The 19,385-nt window shown below is 51.3% G+C and overlaps 1 protein-coding gene across 1 annotated transcript in view; it reads right to left on the bottom strand.

The window, feature by feature from the left end:
* Nucleotides 1–19,385, bottom strand: part of Snx29 (sorting nexin 29) — a 459,228-nt gene that overhangs the window by 316,394 nt on the left and 123,449 nt on the right. The window contains exons 11-14 of the mRNA XM_045161574.1: nucleotides 18,473–18,511; nucleotides 12,810–12,830; nucleotides 12,669–12,732; nucleotides 9,892–10,020 (exon numbers count right to left, since the gene is read on the bottom strand). Coding sequence (XP_045017509.1) covers nucleotides 9,892–10,020; nucleotides 12,669–12,732; nucleotides 12,810–12,830; nucleotides 18,473–18,511 — 253 coding nt within the window. The remainder of the gene's footprint in view (nucleotides 1–9,891; nucleotides 10,021–12,668; nucleotides 12,733–12,809; nucleotides 12,831–18,472; nucleotides 18,512–19,385) is intronic.

A 19,385-nucleotide genomic window follows, 5' to 3' on the forward strand; every position in this document is an offset into this window, starting at 1 on the left:
CAAATGACAATGGGCAAGGCCCACTCACAGGGCGACGAGACCTCTTACTTGGAAAGGACTTTGGTTCACTGAACTATATTGGTTTGTTTTGCACTGTTATAACAAAACATCTCAGATGTGCTAACATTGTAACACAGAAGACTATCAGGAAGGGACTGTGTAGATCAGGTTAGCCCTCTGGACATGTCTGTGAGGGATCATCCCATTAGGAAAACTGAGGTGGGAAGACCCACCTTAACTTTAGGTGGCACCACACCCAGGACCACAGTTCTGGACTGGATAAAAAAAGAGACAGCTAGCTGAGCACAAGACAGCACCGCGGTCTGCGTCCTTGCTACGCTGATTGTGACCACTGCCTCGGACTCCTGTCGCCAGGCCTGCCCTGCCATAGGGGGCTGGCACCTGGAACTGAAATAAGCTGTTAACATGACTGATACAGCATGCTCTGTGCTTTTTCAAAGAAACCAACACACGAAGCCTCGACTCCCCATTTGGTTCTGAGGTGGAGACCGCAAGCACTGTCAGGGAAGGTCCTCGCTGAGGGCATCAGGAACACTCTCGGAGCTCCGCTGCCCCCAGTGTGGCATGGGTGCCAGCAGCGTCACATCCCCCAGGACAGCCCTGGAAGTGCCAGCATCAGCTCCGACCTGCTGCAGCGGACCGGAAACGTTCCCACCATCCCCAGGCGCCTGGCGGCACGTGAGGTTGGGTGGTGCCGCTGTGAGCCACCACTTGTCCACCTAGGCCGCCCACTGGAGTGACCTGAGCAAGCTGCTCTCGTCTCCGGAGACTCCAGCTGAATTGCTCTGGAAGGTCACCTGGACGTAAGTTCCCAATGCTCCCCTGGTGACCAAAACGCCCAGCCAAGGCCAGGTCACATACTTAGCTCTTCAACCCAGAGAATTCCTTGTTAGAAAGTCAGTTACATTTCAGCAACAGCGGGCTGGATGAACTCTAGAAAACATCTCTTCGCAGCCTTGAAATAGAGGAATAATTTACTTACACAGAACTAATGATCTTGTTGGCCGGCTCTCCTACGTGTTTTCACAGGGGACCCCACATGCTGTCTACGAGGGAGACTGTTCCACCCTGGCTTTCTGGAGGTGGAGCATGGGGCATAAAGCGGTCATCTGAGATCACACGTCCAGAAGTGGCAGAAGCCACTTGTGCATCTCCTCACACTGTGCCCAGGGAGCCTCGCTCACCTCAAGCAACACCCTGGTGTCAACCATGAGAAGCCGGGCTGCGGCCATGGTAATGGGGTACACCTGTAAACCCAGCACTGGAGAGGCTGAGGAAGAAGATGGAGAGACAGAGGCCACACCAAGCTATGCAGTGAGTTCAAGATCAGCCTAGGCTACTTAATGAGGCCCTATCTTCAAGAACCAAAAACAAAGAAACAAGACTCAAGCTTAAGCCTGCCCCCCACCTGCCACCACACTTCCTCCTACACAATATGCTTGGGTACACTGGAGCACGGGAAGTTTGATGGCATCAACCTGTAAGGAAACAGCTGCTCTTAAGTAACCCTGTCCCCTGCCCTGACACACAGCTCTGGGGTTGAAGTCGTAAGGATCTGCCAGCTGCTGCTGAGCATGGGGCAATGATGGCGAAAAGTGGGGGATGCCCCCACCCCCCGCCAACCCAGCTTTCCAGGCCATGCCCAACAGCCAGCAGCCTCAGTGAGGGACCAGGCCAGGACGCGGGGGAATGACAGCAAAGCCACCGTGGTGGACGACAGTGGAGAGCGATGGATCATGCAGGTTATCAGGGCTCCTGGACACAACATCCTAAGGGCACCTTGGCAGACGGCCAGGAGACAGAGAACAAGGGGAAGCGCTGACCTGGAGGGTCTGGCAGGGCCAGTGCTGCCCTCTAGAGTCGTATCATGAACGTGTGGGGGGTGGCGAGGGTGAGGCCAGCCTTTAAAGTGGAGCTGAGGACACCAGCCCTCCCGAGAGGCCCAGGCAGTCCACACTGCCAGGTCAGCCTCCTCCAGCCATTCGTGAGAGAGACTTGTTCATAATCTGAGCCTGAAATCTAATTTCACAGACACTGACAATCTGGCTTTCCTCCAGGTCCACCAGACTCTGCGTTTTCATTTTCTGTACCTCTTCCAAAGAACCACTTCTGATCCTCTTTCCTGCACTAAATCCAAACTCATGCATGGAAGGAGGTGTGGGTACATCACTGCACTGTGTTTTCTAGCATAGCTGTGCCTGCAAATGAATGCGTAAATCTATTCTCTATTATACATTACTTTCCAAATATTTCTCTTTCATGTTGCAGGTAGGGTATTCAACCAGCTTTCTAAAGTCATTTGTGTAGGCAGGCCATATTAGCTATAAATTTGGGGGTGTCACTATGTCTATAAAAAAGGGATGCTAGGGCTGGAGAGATGGCTTAGCGGTTAAGCCCTTAACTATGAAGCTTAAGGACCCTGGCTCGAGGCTTGATTCCCCAGGACCCATGTTAGCCAGATGCACAAGGGGGCGCACGCATCTGGAGTTCATTTGCAGTGGCTGGGGGCCTTCAAATACCCATTCTCTCTCTCTCTCTATCTGCCTTTCTCTCTCTGTCGCTCTCAAATAAATAAATAAATAAAAATAAACATGAAAGGGGGTGCCAAATCTGCTAACATAGAATCCAAAGACGCCCAAGCAGCTGAACAAGGCGCTCGCTAACAAGGTCAAAGTTTATGAGACAAAGACATGTAACCAAGGAAACCACCGCACAGAAGGCGGCACAGGGATGTCAGGGTCCTGCGAACCCTGACCCAGGTTCAACCAACCCAGGGGGCAGCTGACACGTGAGCAACAGCACAGGACCCTCACACGGGGACATCTACAGACCACAAGCATCCTGAGAGAAGAGCTCCCCAATGCCGCATGTCCGAGCGCGGGGTCCCTCCGTCCATCCCTCATGCATACTCCTGCCGCCCAGGTAAGAACAGCTTCCACCTCCTGGATCAGGGGACATGTGACCCAGACCTGGCAGCAAGAGGGAGCCCTCCTGCTGCTGTTGTCGCTGGCAAGGTGGACAGGAAGAAATCCAAGACCTTCCTGCGTGGTGGGGAAGAAGTCCTCTCACCCACTGAGGTGCTTAAGTGGGTGGACTAAGGCCTGGGCTGCTGGAGGCCCCGTGGTCACCATGACAGACAAGCCGCTGTGATGCTCAAGTCTGTGTCAACTTGATCTGTTTGGGAATCTAGAGACGTGCCTCACAAGTGGGGATCTGAGGCTGCTTTAAGGAAGGATGAACTAAAGGAGGAATCCTTCCCCCAGGGTGAGCTCTTCCCCAGGGTGAGCCCTGCCCCTTGTAACCTCTTGGGGGGGGGGGGCTTTATCTACAGAAGCTCTGGGAAGGAAAGTACCCCCTTCTCCCACCTGGCTGCAGGGGCTGCTTGCTGCCTTCCAGCGTGGACTGAAGAGCAGCGTCTCTCCAAGAAGCCTCCAGGCCTTCCGTGCCAGATTAGGACTGCTGAGGCCTCCAGCCTCGTGGACTGAGCAGCTACTGGGTTCCTTGACTCTCAGGCCTGCAGACCGCTAGGGCTGGGCTGCTGTAAACTAACCCCATAAATTCCTTTTTAATACAATTCATTCTGTTGGTTCTGTTCCTCTAGAGACCCTGACTAGCACAGATTGTGGTACCAGAAATGGTTCTAGAGACCAAAGAAAGAAAGGGACCAGAGACTGCATGTCACACAAGCCCTGAGCCAGCCACACACCCACTCCGCTGCCCTTCTTCCAAGGTGGCGGGCGGCATTCTCACTGGCCACCAATAAGTGCTAAGGCTAAAGAAAATAGCTGAGGAATGTGCAGAAAGTCCCAATTCCCAATCGGTGACCACCAGAATCTTGGGACAAAGGACTGTCACTAGCAGGTCTGAAGTTCGGCCTAACTGTTGAACTGTGCCCCCAGAAGAGCCACTGAGGTATTGGGAAAGCGGACATCTCTCAGAGATAATCAGAGCAGGCGACACTGTCAATGGTCCTACAGTCCTGCCCCTCCCTCACCTAGCCAACATCAGTGAGCACCTACTGTGTGCCAGGTGCTGTGTTAGGGGCTGGGAAGCCTGCTACGGACCAGAGCCCAGCCCCTCTCTCATGGAGCTTAGGGTCTAAGAGAGAAGACATGGGTGACCACACAGGCTGTCACTGCAGGTAATGAGTGTGTTTGGGGACACTGGTGCCCAAGCAAAGGTTGGGCAAGAGGTGATGAGCAGAACTTTGGGTTTCAATGAGTATTTTAATGTAGAAAAAAATGGAAAAATCCCACTTACATATAGCAATGGGGATTTATTGGCCCATATAAGTAGATAGGCCCAGAGATGCCTTCAAAAGATTGATCCAGGGCTGGAGAGATGGTTTAGCAGTAATAGCACTTGCCTGCAAAGCCTAAGGACCCAGGTTTGATTCCCAAGGACCCACGTAAGCCAATTGCACATGGTGGTGCATCTGGAGTTCATTTGTGGTGGATAGAGGCCCTGGCATGCCCATTCTCTCTATCTGCGCCTCTCTCTCCCTCCCTCTCTCTTTCTCTCTCTTATAAATAAAATTTTAAAAAATATTAAGGGGCTGTTGAGATGGCTTCATGGTTAATCCACTTGCCTGTGACATCTTCTCCACAGGCCCATGTGTTTGAGCAGCTGGTCTCCAGTTAGCAGTATTGTTTTGGGGGGTTACAGATCTGTGGGGAGCTGGGTCCTTGCAAGTAGGAAGCTGATCTCTGAGGGTTGGGGAAGGTTCGTAGCAGAGGTCCTGCCTCCTGTGCCACTGAGGTGGGAAGAAGTGACGAGTCCTCGTGCCATACTCTGGCTGCCATGGAGACATGCCACCAGGACTTCCCACCATGGGCCCCTAGACCGGAGCCAAAGATCTACCCTCCCTTGACTGCTTCTTGCATGTGCCACCTTGTGCAACTGGCTTATGTGGGACATAGAGAATCAAACCTGGGCCCTTAGGCTTCGTAGGCAAACGCCTTAACCACTAAGCCATCTCTTCAGCCCTTTGTTTTAAACTTTTAAGGAGATTGAGAACCGGAAGCTGAGGAAGGGGGGAGAAAAGACCCCCTCACACAAGTGACACCAGGTTCGCTTAGTGCTCCAGAAGCACCAGCAGGAGAGAAGACTTGTAACAGGCGACGGCAGGCTGGCCCCACGGGAGCAGCAGGAAGTGGCACCGTCCACGGGCACGCATCTTCAGGCGCACAACTCCATGTCTCTGATGAGCCTTCTCAGGGATCTGGCAGTGTGTAGCTACTCAGACCTGGTCTACCTGGGTGTGGAATGGTAGCCTTCACGATGGCCCCTGCCTTCTGCTCGTCACCTACGCGTGGCCTGCTCCCATGCTGACCCAGGGCTGATCTGTGACCACAGACTAGTGCAGCAATAATCGTGTGTCAGCTCCAAAGTGGCAGAGACCCGGGAGAGGACCCCGCCTGCCACCACCACATGGTGAGCCGCAGGATGAAGAGAGCCACTGGGCACAAACCGAAGTCTCCTGTCGACGGCCACACGCATGCGCGTGAGAGAGGCCTGCCAGGCCTGGTCAAGTCTTCAGTGGACAGCATCTCTGGCCGGCAGCTCAACCTCTACCTTCTGAGAAATGCAGCCCCATTCTCAGAATCCTAACTCACAGAATCGGGGAGAATTACAAATATTTGTTGTCGGGCTGGAGAGATGGCTTAGCGGTTAAGCGCTTGCCTGTGAAGCCTAAGGACACCAGTTCGAGGCTCGATTCCCCAGGACCCACATCAGCCGGGGGCGCACGTGTCTGGAGTTCGTTTCCAATGGCTGGAGGCCCTGGTGCGCCCATTCTCTCTCTCCCTCTCTGCCTTTCTCTCTGTGTCTGTCGCTCTCAAATAAATAAATAATGAACAAAAAATGTTAAAGAATAAATAAATATTTGTTGTATCCAGCAACAAAATTTGAAGATAATTTGTTACAGAGAAGGAAAGAGCTGATAAAAATAAGCAGAAAGAGATGGTGTCCCCACAATAACCCAGCAACCAGATCTACTTGCTTCCCGTAGTGGTTGGACGTGCCCCCCGTGTCAGTGCCCATGGGGCAACACTGGGAGGCGGTGGTTGAAGAGCTGATTAGATTGCAAGAGCTCTGTGCGCATCGGCGGGTTTGTTACCAAAGCGAGATGGGCTACCTCTCCCCTCTCATGAGTCCTTCACACAAGACCGTCCATCACGCCACGGCATGGCGGAAGGCCACCTATAGCCTCTTGTTCTTCCAGAACTGCGTTGCGCATCATCTGGTCTGTGGTGTTCTGTTACATCAGGACAGCACAGACTAAGGCGCTTCCTTCAAAGGGACTTCTGTCGTGAATTCACGTCTCCTGCTGTTTAGCACATGTCTGCTGGCTGACGGTGTCTCAATGCAGCAGGAAGCGAGTGAATTTGTTACTGAGAGAACGAACTGTGACTTCCTGAGCCTGGACTGCAACTGATTACAATGCTCCCATCGGCACCACACGGTGGCTGTGGGCGACGCGGGCAATGGGCGAGTTTCATGACCTTGGTCTTTGCTAAGCCCTAACAAATGAAAGGAATGCCATTAACTCTGAGCAAAGGGGATGGAAAAATGAATGTTGGTTTGCAGAGTGGTGTTTAGTTTTATAACCATGTACCCAAGGCCAGAGAACACGGACGCACAAATGCGCTCTTAACAGAATACTTAGAAAAAATGACTTCCACTTTTCTAGGTCTGATATAGCCCAGCTTTTAATTCTTCCTGCACACTGTGGTTAAAATAAACCTTCGATGAGGCAAGGTTTTAGCAACATAATTATTGTATCAGAGGAAAATGATGATAGATATTGAGTGCTATGAAGCATATTTACTGAGCTGACAAAGGGACTCGCAATTTATCCACATGGTAACATAGGGAGGGAGAATTTTCTTGTCCCCTTTTTATTTTATTTATTATTATTATGTTGTTGTTGTTGTTGTTTTTGAGGGGTCTCACTCTAGCCCAGGCCGACCTGGAATTCACTATGTGGTCACAGGACGGCTTCAAACTAATGGTGATCCTCCTACCCTTGCTTCCCGAGTGCTGGGATTAAAGGTAGGCACCACCATACCCGGCTCTTCGCGTCCCCGTTTTGTAAAGAAGAAAACTAAAATAAATGTTAAAAACTCACTCGATTAATAAGTAACAGAGTCCTGTTCCAACCCCTACGTCCAGCACCAGAGCCTGAACCACCAGGCAAGACGCTGCATCATCAGGTGGACCTGAGGGCAGGACAAGCCCAGCACACGCAGGCCGCACCTGCCCGCTGACACATCACCGCCTCAGTCCTCCCGGTCCCCAGGCAACAGCTGCGTGAGCAGGCCACCATCTGCCCACACAGACAGCTGCCCTTCTGTGGCCAGAAGCAAGAAGGGACTTCTGACGGTTGGCAGAGATGAGTTCTGCCTGGAACATGTCAGCAAGAGAAAAAAACTCAAAGTGTCCCCAGCCGGCTGCCCAGTGTGCGTTCGTCCATTTCCACCTTTTGGGAGATTCTGGCTCTAGACTTCCTTCTACCTGCGGACTGCCCACTGCAGGACACTGTCAATTCTTATCTGCCCAGTGCTTAAACAGGGAGACCTCGGATTATCATGTATCACCCCTGTGTGTGTGTGGGGGGGATTCTGTACCCCACTTATAGGATAAAATTTCCCCTAAAATTGTCACGTGCTGAAAAGGCACTTACATGAAATACAGGATCAGCAGCTTGTGTGTGTCCAGCGCCTCACGCACCGCTACACCCTTGCTCCTTTGCCTATCTGCGTGGACAACAGCATCTTCTTCCGGGTCACAGATGAGAAAACTCAGGCTGGTAGAAGCTGAGCACTTCACCCAGAAACAACACAGCAGTGAGTAGTGGAGCCGGGGCCCAAGGCTAAGCCGACTCCTGGCACAAGCCAATGAACTGACAGGGACTACAGCCCTGCCTGTTCAGAACTAGTGTCTCTTTGGTGCCAGCTTTTATTGCCCACATCAAATGTGATGACACCACAGAGATGCCACATGGCTAGGTGAGGTGGAGGACCGGGCGGAGACATGCCCAGTTAGGGCCTGGTGGTCCTCACCAACCGGACAGCACTCTCTAGAGAGGCGAGCCAGAATGTGAAGAGTGGACAGAAGTTCAAGGACGGAATGGGGGCATGAGGTCAGCATTAGACGGCAGATATGAACACAACACAAATGCCACTGGCCTCACCTCCTGGCGCCTGAGGGAACAAGGGCTGCGGCTAAGCCTGGGCACCGGCCACGGCTACAGGACTTTTGTCTCTTGTGGCCTTGTTTTTTGTTTGTTTGTTTCGAGGTAGGGTCTCACTCTAGCTCAGGCTGACCTGGAATTCACTCTGTAGTCTCAGGGCGGCCTTGAACTCACAGCGATCCTCCCACCTCTGCCTCCCGAGTGCTGGGATTAAAGGCGTGCGCCACCACGCCCGGCTCTTGTGACCTTATTTAGTAGTGGCTTCAAAGAATCACCACCATGACAGTCTGAGTCTGAAACACCCCCACAGGGGCGTGGGCGTCATGCTTCTCCCCAGCTGCTGGCACTCTTTTGGTAGGTTATGAAATCTGTGGGGCATGTGGCCTAAGTGATCAGAAAGGGGCCACTGGGGGGCAGTCCTTAACGATGACATCTGCTTCTGGTGTGCCCCAAGCCCTCTGCATCCCTATCTGCTGTTGTGATGTGACCAGCAGCCTAAAACTCCTGCCACCATGCCTTTCCCACCATGAGGGACGGAAATCCCTGAGACCACAGGCCAGAATAAAGCAGACCTCCTAGTTGCTTCAGTCAGACAGCCGGTCACGGTGACAGGAAAAGTGATCTTATAACTGCTTATCTCACCTAAAGCAGAATAAAACTGGCAACAACCCAAGTGTTAAATTGGCCACATCAAACTGACCAATTAGGGTCAATTTAATTAATATACTACATTAACTCAATGAAATACCACATCCAGTATATAAAAATGGTTCAGCTCAAAGCTGCTTTTGCAGTGGTCTATGGAGAAGGAGGTGAAGAGAAAAGTGTGGCTGTCAATCAGAAGGATGGTACGTAAAATACGGCCACAGGTGAGCAAAGTCCTAAGAACCTGCATGGTTATTATTCACCACTATTATTGATATAAACAACATCACAGAGAAAATTAATTAATAGCTCTGGAATAAAAATAGGCTCAATCCTACTTGTAGTCAGAGAAATACAAAGGAAAAATCATCTGTCGGGGCTGGGGAGATACTGAGCGGGTGAAGCACTAAGCATGAGGACCTCAGTTCGGATCCCCAGCTCCCACAGAAAGCCTGGAGCAGAAAGCGGAGGGTGCAGACAGAAGAAGGTCCAGAAGCTCTGGGCCAGGAACACAGCAGTGAACGAGAGACCGAGTCTCACACGAGGTAGAAGGCAAGGACCAGTTCGTGGGGTGGTTCTCTGACCCTCACACGCACATCCACACTCACACACACACCATACAAACACACACACAAGATCGACCAAAACTATGACATGCAGGGCTGGAGAGATGGCTTAGCGGTTAAGGTGCTTGACTGCAAAGCCAAAGGACCCAGGTTCAATTCCCCAGTAGCCACATAGAGCCAGATGCATGAGGTGGCGCATGTGTCTGGGGTCTGTCCGCAGTGGCGGAAGCCGCAGCACAGCCCCCCTCCCCCGCTGTCTCTCAAATAAATAAATGTAAAATGTATAGGTGAGGTATTGTGGCACACGCCTGTAATTCCAGCACTCAGGAGACTGAGGCAGGAGGATTCTGAGTTCAAGACCAACCTGGGCTACCTAGAGAGAGAGGTTCCATCTTAAAGGTGGACAGAAGAAGAGGGTGAAAGGTGTTGCTGGGCACGCGCACCCTCCACCTCTGGCCCTCATACCTGGCTAGAGCCTGGACCTTCGTGGTGTGTCGCTCCTGCTGCTCTGCCACCTTCCTCTTCAAGCTGTCCACTTCTTGTCTGAGGGCAGCCGAATGCTCCATTTCGCCATCCAGCAGGTTCCGCAGGGACCTGGAACAGGGGTCCCATCGTTCAGCTGCCGTCAGCCACAGCCGCCCACACACAGTTCTTGGCACAAATCAAGTCCTGACTCCTTTACTGTCCCCAGGGTTCTACACACATCCCAGTTCATGTCTGTCTCATATAAGATAAATGGTTAATATGGATGGGATTTAGAACGCCATGGAAACAAGCCTCTGGGTATGTCTGTCCGGAAGTTTTCAGATAAGGCAATCAGATGGGAGACCCACTCTGAATGTGGGTGGCACCATTCCATGGGCTGAGGTGTTGGACTGAATAAAAAGGGTAAAGTGAGCGGAACACCAGCATTCATCTCTCTACCATGTGCCTGGGGAGTTAATGTGACTCTGCCTCATGCTTCTGCTGCCATAACTTCCCTGCCAGGAACTGTGGCGCCTCACACTATAAACTGAGTGAGGTAAGCCCTTTTCCCTTAAGCTGCCTCTTGTCAGGTATTTTGCCATAGTGACTAAAAAGTCACTGATGCATACGTTGAGGCAAGCAGATAGCAAAAACTGGCCAAGAGCCTAGGAGTCATCATTTCCATGAGCCCAGGGCAGTCATCCGTAGCCAGGATCTGGAACCTTGCTCCTGCTAGAAGCTTAGACCAAAGGAAAACAAGGTGTTTTCCAAATGGCAAAAAGGTTCTTCTAAAGACCCCATTTGGCCAGGTGTGGTGGCACATGCCTTTAATCCCAGCACTCGGGAGGCAGAGGTAGGAGAATCGCTGTCAGTTCAAGGCTACCCTGAGACTACATAGTAAATTCCAGGTCAGCCTGAGCATGAGTGAGACCCTACTTTTGAACCCCCCCGCAAAAAAGGTATCCCACTTGAAGGCATAGCCCATTAAATTTAGACGTTCTGTCATAGTCACACTGCATGAGACTTAGCAAAGGAAAGGATTCAGAAGAGGCCAAATGAGGAATCAGCAGAAAAACAAAATTCCAGCAGACCCAATGACAGGTGTCGAGCCGGACTTCAGCCACTGCCTTTGAGCCCATGTTCTGTGGTCACCTCCAGGTCAAACAAGTGTGTATGACACCATATATTCTAAATACCTAGATGTAACCTGGCTGGCACCTCATTCCTCAATCCCTCCCTTAGCCTTTAAACCGTGCTGCTCATTTGCCTTCGTGAAGTCACCTCCCAGAGGTGTGCCACACCCAATGATCAGTTCTACACAACCAACTGTCGTACATCCACAAACCAAGTCCAGAGGACACCTGCCGTAGACCGCAGGATACAGGGACACCTGGTCCCCACTGGGCTCTGAAGACCTCTGTTTCCTGGGAGGTCTCCTGGAGCCTGGGACCCCTAACATGAGCATGCTGGGAACAGTTTCTCCCTCTGTAAGAAGAAATGAGCAGACATCGGCTGTTTCTCTTCACACGCTAAGACAAAACCCATAGCTCCCTCAAAGATGATAGCTCCAGCTCCAGCTCCAGCCGGGAAGGGAGTCCTGCCTTGGCTCTACACCCTTTGTTGAAAGTGGATTATGGCTGAGAAATGGCGCTATCTAAAGATTCCTTTAAAGCGTCCTCTTTTGTTCTAGAAATCATGTTTGTTTGCCTTTGTATGTTTCCATAAAGGATGAGGAAGAAACTTCTGCAGAATAAGGTCTGAAAGACGACTGACTGGATGTCACCGTGAACCCTTGATTACCGCTCTCGGGGAAGGAGGAAGGGGACGGGAGCACACACACGTGTGCCCAGCATGCATGCCCCATGTCGCAGGCCTCTGTGAGTAACCGTGGGCAAGCCCTGCGCTGACCCCCGTGTCGAGATGGACCCTGGCAGGGGAGAAGCTCCACTTCAGACAGTCATAAGGTGGCCATGTGGCCAATACCAGGCAGTACCTTGTCAACAAGGAGGAGATCACTAATAAAACCCTTTGCCTCTTGGTGTCGAAAACTGGGTTTCTGGCCAAATCAAAACAATCCAAATGTCATCTTGTCCCAAGTATCCCTAGTTTGGGCACGTACTGGAAGACTGGGGATATTGCACACAGGCCCTCAATTCAAGGTCACTGCAAGGCAGCTTTAGGGATAAGAGGTGATGGGAAGGGGGAAGAGATTTCTTGTTGATGTGATTTTAAAATACGCTAAAATTGTTAACTAAAAACCATTAAATCATAGGCTGGAGAAATGGTTTAGCACTACAAAGCCAAAGGACCCAGGTTCGATTCCCCAGGACCCATGTAAGCCAGATGCAAAGGGACACATGCATCTGGAGTTCGTTTGCAGTGGCTGGAGAACCTGATGCACCCACTCGCTCTCTGTCTGTCTCTCTTCTATCTCTCTCTCTGCCTGCAAATAAATAATTAAAATTAAATAAACATTAAATCATACGCAAAGATGAAGTTCATGTGAGTTATATCACAATAAGGACTTTTTAAAGTATTAGTGATTGCTCTCACACATTCTTACTCTGTTACAAGGTGGTGTCACACTATCATATACTAGCAACCTTTGCTAGTTATGAAAGCCCAAAAAATCCACATCCCACACAAAAATAAATTGCCAGTCACAGTTTTGCTAATAAGGCACAATTTTCTTCATCTATTATATGCTCTGTCACAAGACGGAGAATGTCACAGAGACCATCCCTCGGTCACGAGGGTCAGGATCAACGTCACAGTACCTGTTCTCTTCTTCCAGTTCATCCTTCCTGTTCATCATGGCCACGATAGCTTGGCGCAGCTCATCTGAGGGAACAAAGGCAACGCTGATCAGCAAAAGGCGCCTGCGTCTACTCCACGGTCCCCTCGCCTCTCCTGAACACGCGTCATTGAGGCTGGCTCAGCTAGTCCCCCGTTCCTGAAGGGTCCAGTGGGCTCAGCTGTCACCTCCATCAGCCCCACCAAAGAGAAGGGTGGGCAGGACAAAAACAGATGTGTGCGGATGTACAGGTGTGGGGGTCCTTGGTCCACATTCACAGCCTGCAATTCTTACGCGCTTTTAGAAACCTCTGTGTCTCCCGTGACTTGTTCTCTAGTGAATCAACCTAGACAGCAGGACAGGCGGATGGGCTCCACGCTGGAAAGAGTCGTTCACTTGGCTTTCCTGCACAGCCTTCTCTGGTTAGCACACCGTGGACAGAAGGGGACACAGTCCACACTCACCCAGGGGACTTACTTCTGCTACCTGCACCCATTGCGCCTGCACGGTGCCTGTCTACATCCCCCGACCTCGCTGGCCAGGCTGCACATGCTACCGGAGCATGCGGCTCAAGCTTGTGTACATTGCTTCTGGAGAGGTAGTGACAGGCCCTAGGAATTACATTATCCTCTTACAGCAGTTGCTGAGATCGCAGGGGCTGAAGGGACGGCTTGTTGACTAAGACACTTGCCTTCAAAGCCTAAGGACCCAGGTTCGATTCTCCAAGACCCACGTAAGCCAGGTGCATAAGGTGGCGCATGCATCTGAAATTTGTTGTTGTTTTGTTTTGTTTTATGCAGTGGCTGGAGGCCCTGGCACAGCCATTCTCCTCCCTCCCTCTTTTTCTCCTTCTTTTTCTCTCTCAATAAAATAAAATAAAATAAAAATGTATTTTAAAAAAGAAAACTGAGACCCCCCAAGTCACAGGTGTAGCAGTAATCTGTGGCCGTGTCCAAGAGCATCCTATGACCAGAACCAAGAGTCCTGAAGCCCACTGGACCACATGGGTTCAGGTCACGAGACCACCACAGGAGTGCTGAGGGCTTAGTTCCCCTGGGGTCAGACCAGAGCCATCTATGAGCCTACCAAAGTCTATCAATACTGAAAGTTTTCAAAAAGATTCTTCCAGAAAAGTTATTACTGAAGATTAGAGATCAGAGGAGGTGGCAGAGCTGAGAGAGACAAGAGAAAAGTTGACAAGCCCGTGGAAGTTCTCAAACAACCTTGAGAGACTGGAAGGAGACCATGGGAGAAGGAAACAGCAGAGCTCATGTCCACTCGGGCCAGGCTCTGAGTAAAGATGGCCCAGTACGCACACAGTCATTCATTCAATGTCTACGGAAAGCTACAGCGTCCAAGCATCTTCCCAAGGAACTCACCGGGAAAGGAAGAGACCTTACCGAAGGGTTCTAACGTCCACCACACATGACCACGTGAAACAGAGCTAGGAGGGTTTTCCATTCTGACCCCAACCAGCTAGCCAGAGTCCGCACTGAGGGCCTCTGCCAGCGTCCCAGCCTCTATGCGCCCTTCCCGCAGGCACGAGAGGGGCAGCGCCCCTTCCCCGCCTCCCTGGGGGCTACGTGCTTTGGAAGGGAGAGGCAGGAGCGGCTCAGGCAGTGCCTCTCCCTGGCTGCAGCAGGAGCACCGCATAAAGCTGTCCTAACTGATAAAGCTGCAGAGAAAAAAACAAGTAAGTAATTTATCCCCATGACACGATGACCCTGAAGAAGAAAGGGGGGAAAACACAAAACAGATTCAATCTGTTATCGCAGATCTGCAACCGGCAGGAGGAGACCTCCCCTGGCTCCCCCAGCACGCTGCTGCCTCTGGGCACCAAAGGCTCGCTGGTTCTCTACTCCAGGAACGATTCTAAATCGGGATTGTCCTCCAGGGCTCCCCCCCCCCCCAAAACTGGACTTCTCAGCTGGCCTGAACAACACAAGGAAGCACAGGGGAGGTGCTCACAGGGCCCCTCCCCCCACGGCTCGTCTCCACTCTGTCTTTTTTTTTTTTTTTTTTTTTTGGTTTTTTGAGGTAGGGTCTCACTCTGGTCCAGGCTGACCTGGAATTAACTCTGTAGTCTCAGGGTGGCCTTGAACTCACGGCGATCCTCCTACCTCTGCCTCCCGAGCGCTGGGATTAAAGGCGTGCGCCACCACGCCCGGCTCACTCTGTCTTCTGTACACTAATGGCCCAAGTGGGACCACAGCACAAGTGGTCACAGCACAGGCCCCTACACCACGGCCATCAGGCTCAGCAAGGACTGTCGTGGATGGCACAGGATGGGCAGGTCACACTTGCCAGGCCCTCAGTCCCTAGGCTCTGCTGTGCCTGTCCCCAGAAGGGTCAGCTGTCACCTCAAACAAGAACTTGAACATTTGTGTCTGTCAATACACGCAACCCCTGAACGCCTCCTTCCCCAGCTTCACCCAGGAGGACAGCCATCTGGGTGGTCCAGTAGCCTACGGAGGACCCTCTGGAGTGATAGGACAGCCCCATTTTGGCCTGCCCACAGACAGAGCCTCTCTCCTAAGACAGAAGTCAAACACAAGTTATTTCTTTCTTCGTATTTGTCCTCCACTGACAGTCTGATAAATTCAGGCCCCATGAGAAGCCCTCCCTGACCGCCCCCCAGGCCTGCAGGTCATCACAAGGTATGCAACTACTCCCTTCTGCCTCCCTACCCCTCCTACACTAGTCAACAACTCATTAAGCGTACACACCATGCCATGCATCTGGGGTCCCCAGAGTGCCTGCACATTGAGTGCTTCAAGGTGCACGAAGTGGAATTCTATGTGAATGAATGGCGAGAGGCCACTCTGCATGAACTCCAAGGCTTCTGAGAACAAAAGCTGGGCTGGCGCTGCAGCCCAGTGCCTGCCCATATCCACGGCACCCTGGGCTTGACCCCGCACCACAACTGGACATTGGGAGCCGTGCCTGTAATCTCGGTGCTTGGGAAGTGGAAGCAAGAGGTCCAGCAGTTCGAGGTCATCCTCAGATACACAGCAAGCTCAAGGTCAAGCTGGGCTACATGAGATCTTTTTTTTTTTTAATTTTTTATTTATTTATTTGAGAGCGACAGACACAGAGAGAAAGACAGATAGAGGGAGAGAGAGAGAATGGGCGTGCCAGGGCTTCTAGCCTCTGCAAACGAACTCCAGACGCGTGCGCCCCCTTGTGCATCTGGCTAACGTGGGACCTGGGGAACCGAGCCTCAAACCGGGCTCCTTAGGCTTCACAGGCAAGCGCTTAACTGCTAAGCCATCTCTCCAGCCCGTACATGAGATCTTGCCTCAAGAAAAAAATAGCAAAGACTCAGAAAGACAAATGTCACATGTTTTTTTTTTTTCCTCGTAGGTAGAATTTAGATGTAAAATTACATATCTTTTTTTTTTTTTTTTTTTTTGGTTTTCCCAGGTAGGGTCTCATTCTAACTCAGGCTGACCTGGAATTCACTATGTAGGGTCACAGGGTGGCCTTGAACTCCCCTACCTCTGCCTCCCGCAGCACTGGGATTAAAGGCGTGTGCCACCGCGCCCGGCTAAATTTACATGTCTGTATGCATGTGTGCACACAGATGTGGAGCATGGAAGTAAAAGGGGGGCAGTGGGAGGAAGGACAGGTCTAAAGGGAAGGGGAGGGGGCTGGGAGGGCAATGAAATATATGTGGCATGAAAGCAGGAGGAGGGACTGTTTGAGGGGAGGAAGGGGGCGAGAGAGAACAGAGTACAATGATATAAATGTGAAAATGTCACAATGGAACACATTCCTTTGTCAGCTAACTTTAAAAAGTTAAATAAAACGAGTGGCAAAACGAGCAGCTGTCGGAGTGAGCGCCTTCACGGAGTTAGCAACGCCCCAGCCAGCCCGCTTCTGCTCTCACGGCCAGCTTCAGGCGCACAGAGCAGGCAGTGGACAGCGTGACAGTCCCCACAGGACTGCCAGCACCTTCCAAAGACCCTCAATTGCCTAAGACTGTGGACACCACTCTGGGCAGGTCTAAGAGGTAGAGAGAAATACGGTGCTTATATAAAGGCACAAAGTGGATCAGGTGGGGATTCTAGCAGCTTCCCTTCCAAGGACAGGAGCAAAGTCCATGGGAAGTTGTGAGCCTTCGGCTTTGCAGGCAAGCACCTTAACCACTAAGCCATCTCTCCAGCCCAATACTTGCGTTCATTACAACTAGTCTCCATTTTGGTCAGAGAAGCTTCCCTTTTCAGATGGCAGTGACCACTGGGGAGACTCAAGGTTCATCAAGAATGCTGAGAAGTGACAGTGGAGTGTTCAGCACTCAGTAAGACATCTCTGCCAAGCCCTGCAAGGCTCAGGGGCCGTTTCAGAAGAAGAAACAGAAAGAATGTAAGAGCCAAAGGAAGGAAAAGAGTGCTTTGCAATACTGTCTTCCAGGCACAAAGCAGCCATGGCATTCATGATCTCATAGTGGCTGACATTACATACACAAGACCTGCCTAATAGAAGGGGAAAACTGATGACATCAAAATAGAAAGGAGTTGGAAAGAAGGGATTCACCGAAGGGGGGACTTGGGAGGGGGGAAAGGAGAGTGGTGGAAAAGGATTGTAATCATGGCATATTGTCTACATGTACAAAGGTTGTCAATAAAAAGTTTGCTTTTTAAATATTTTATTTATTTATTTATTTGAGAGGAGAGGCAGATAGAGAAAACGGGTGTGCCAGGGCCTTTAGCCACTGCAAACGAACTCTAGACACATGCACCCCCTTGTGCATCTGGCTTACATGGTGGGTTCTGGGGAATCCAACTGGGGTCCCTTAGGCTTCATAGGCAAACACCTTCACTGCTAAGCCATTTCACCAGCCCAAGTTTGTGGATTTTTTAAGCCCAGGAAAAAATGTGGACTTTGGCACAGTGGTGGTGAATATCTGAACTGTTACACGTGTTGCGGACTACAGCCTTACCCCGGGGCACAGACCCAGAGGAGCTGCAGAGCATCAGCAGTGAGTGCTCAAATCGAGGAGTGTTGACATGGCCACGATGGCTCACTGCGGACGGAGGCAGGAGCGAGGAGTGCAGGTGACTTGCAGAGACCCCGTGCCACAGGAATGAAGCAGTTCAGTAAGCCTGGCTCCCTCGGCTTCCAGGCCGCTGTGAACCTCAACTAACCTCTCTGCCCTGTGTCCCAACGAGAGCAGCCCTACGTCTTCACAGCCATTAACAGGACCCTTCTTTCTCTATGCTCCCACCACACCACACACACATCTCCATGACAGCACGTTGCCCCTAAGTCCACCGATGCCCCATGCCTGGCCGGAGAGTCCCTGGGAAATCAGGTCCAGCGTGCCTGGCATAGCACCTAGTCACACTCGGGACCTACTGAATGAATCAGCGGTCAGAAGAAGAGAACGAACAAAGGAGTTAATGACTGATGGAGGCGCACCGCGAAAGCCCGCCCGTCGGTGCCAGGAACTGAGTGTCAAGTGGGCTGGGCAGAAATGTCAATTGCCTTTAATAGTGAGTTTAAGGCCTCACCAAAGAACACTAACCACAGGGTTCAGAGCTGTAATTTCCTGCCCCACTGACAGGGATGCAGGCCCAAATGAAGCGTTTTGCCATCAGGGGCCTTCAGAATGATAAACACAGTGGGAGAGGTCAGGAGGGGGTGACTACCCGTCATTAACATGACCTAAAGCTAAGGGGGTACACAAACCCATGTCCCTCCCCCTCACAGGAAAGGACCAGCAGAGCAGCGACCAGCCCAAGGGACTGAAATGCAGTCAGCTGCCCATAGCTTCAGGTCCTTCACAGACAGCAGGAAGTACTGACAAAGGGGGAAAGATGCCGGCTTCAGCCCTCACAGCCCTCCTGAAGGATCATGCTCAGGCTAGCTGATGTTAAGCTCCCTCTTTACAATTCAAAAGGGAAAGATGTCGTCATTGCTTAGACTTGGCACATCTGGATGGGTGGACGCATGTGCGCACACACACACATACTTACATATACATAGATCTGTGTAATCCGCCCCTGGCTGTATATAGCATCTTTCCCACAGACCTCAAAGAGCCTCTACAAATACTCCCCTGAGACCCATACTGGGTTATATTGAAAGGGAAAGCTCACAAGGGCATGTGTACAGAAATAAAAATGTTCTTCTATGGATATATTCTTAACCTACATTGTCATTTATTAAACTTAACACCCTGCTCTTTACATCTTTGTCTGCCAACCCACTCCCTTTCATCTCCAAGAGAAAGGATAAACTATGCTGAACTTCAAAATACAACTTTTAAAATCAACCGCAGGCCCATTCTAGCTTTTTCTTATTTCTCCCTCCTGCCTCCTCCTTCTCCATACTCACCACCCAAGGATTTTTTTTCAGCTTATTATGATGAAGAAGAAAGAAAACGCCCCAAGCCCCTGCCCAGTGCTCCCATGTCTAGGAGCTGCCATGCCCGGGCTACCTTCCACGTGCCTCACCATGTCAGACATAAGCCAAGCACCACCCTGTTCAGCTGCAAGGTGTTAGAACACACGAATCCATAATAGAATAAGCAGACAGGCCCAGAGAAGGCCAGGTGCTGGCCCCAGGTCATACAGAGGGGACAGGACAAGGCCCCCCAATGGGCAGACTCCCTGGTAAGCCAGTACCCTGACATGAAGGGGCCTACAGCCAGGAGCACCCCTAGGCTGAGCAAAGCCCTCCATTCCTCTGAACAGCT

This window comes from Jaculus jaculus, chromosome 11 (assembly GCF_020740685.1).
Source record: "Jaculus jaculus isolate mJacJac1 chromosome 11, mJacJac1.mat.Y.cur, whole genome shotgun sequence".
Lineage (NCBI taxonomy): Eukaryota > Metazoa > Chordata > Mammalia > Rodentia > Dipodidae > Jaculus > Jaculus jaculus.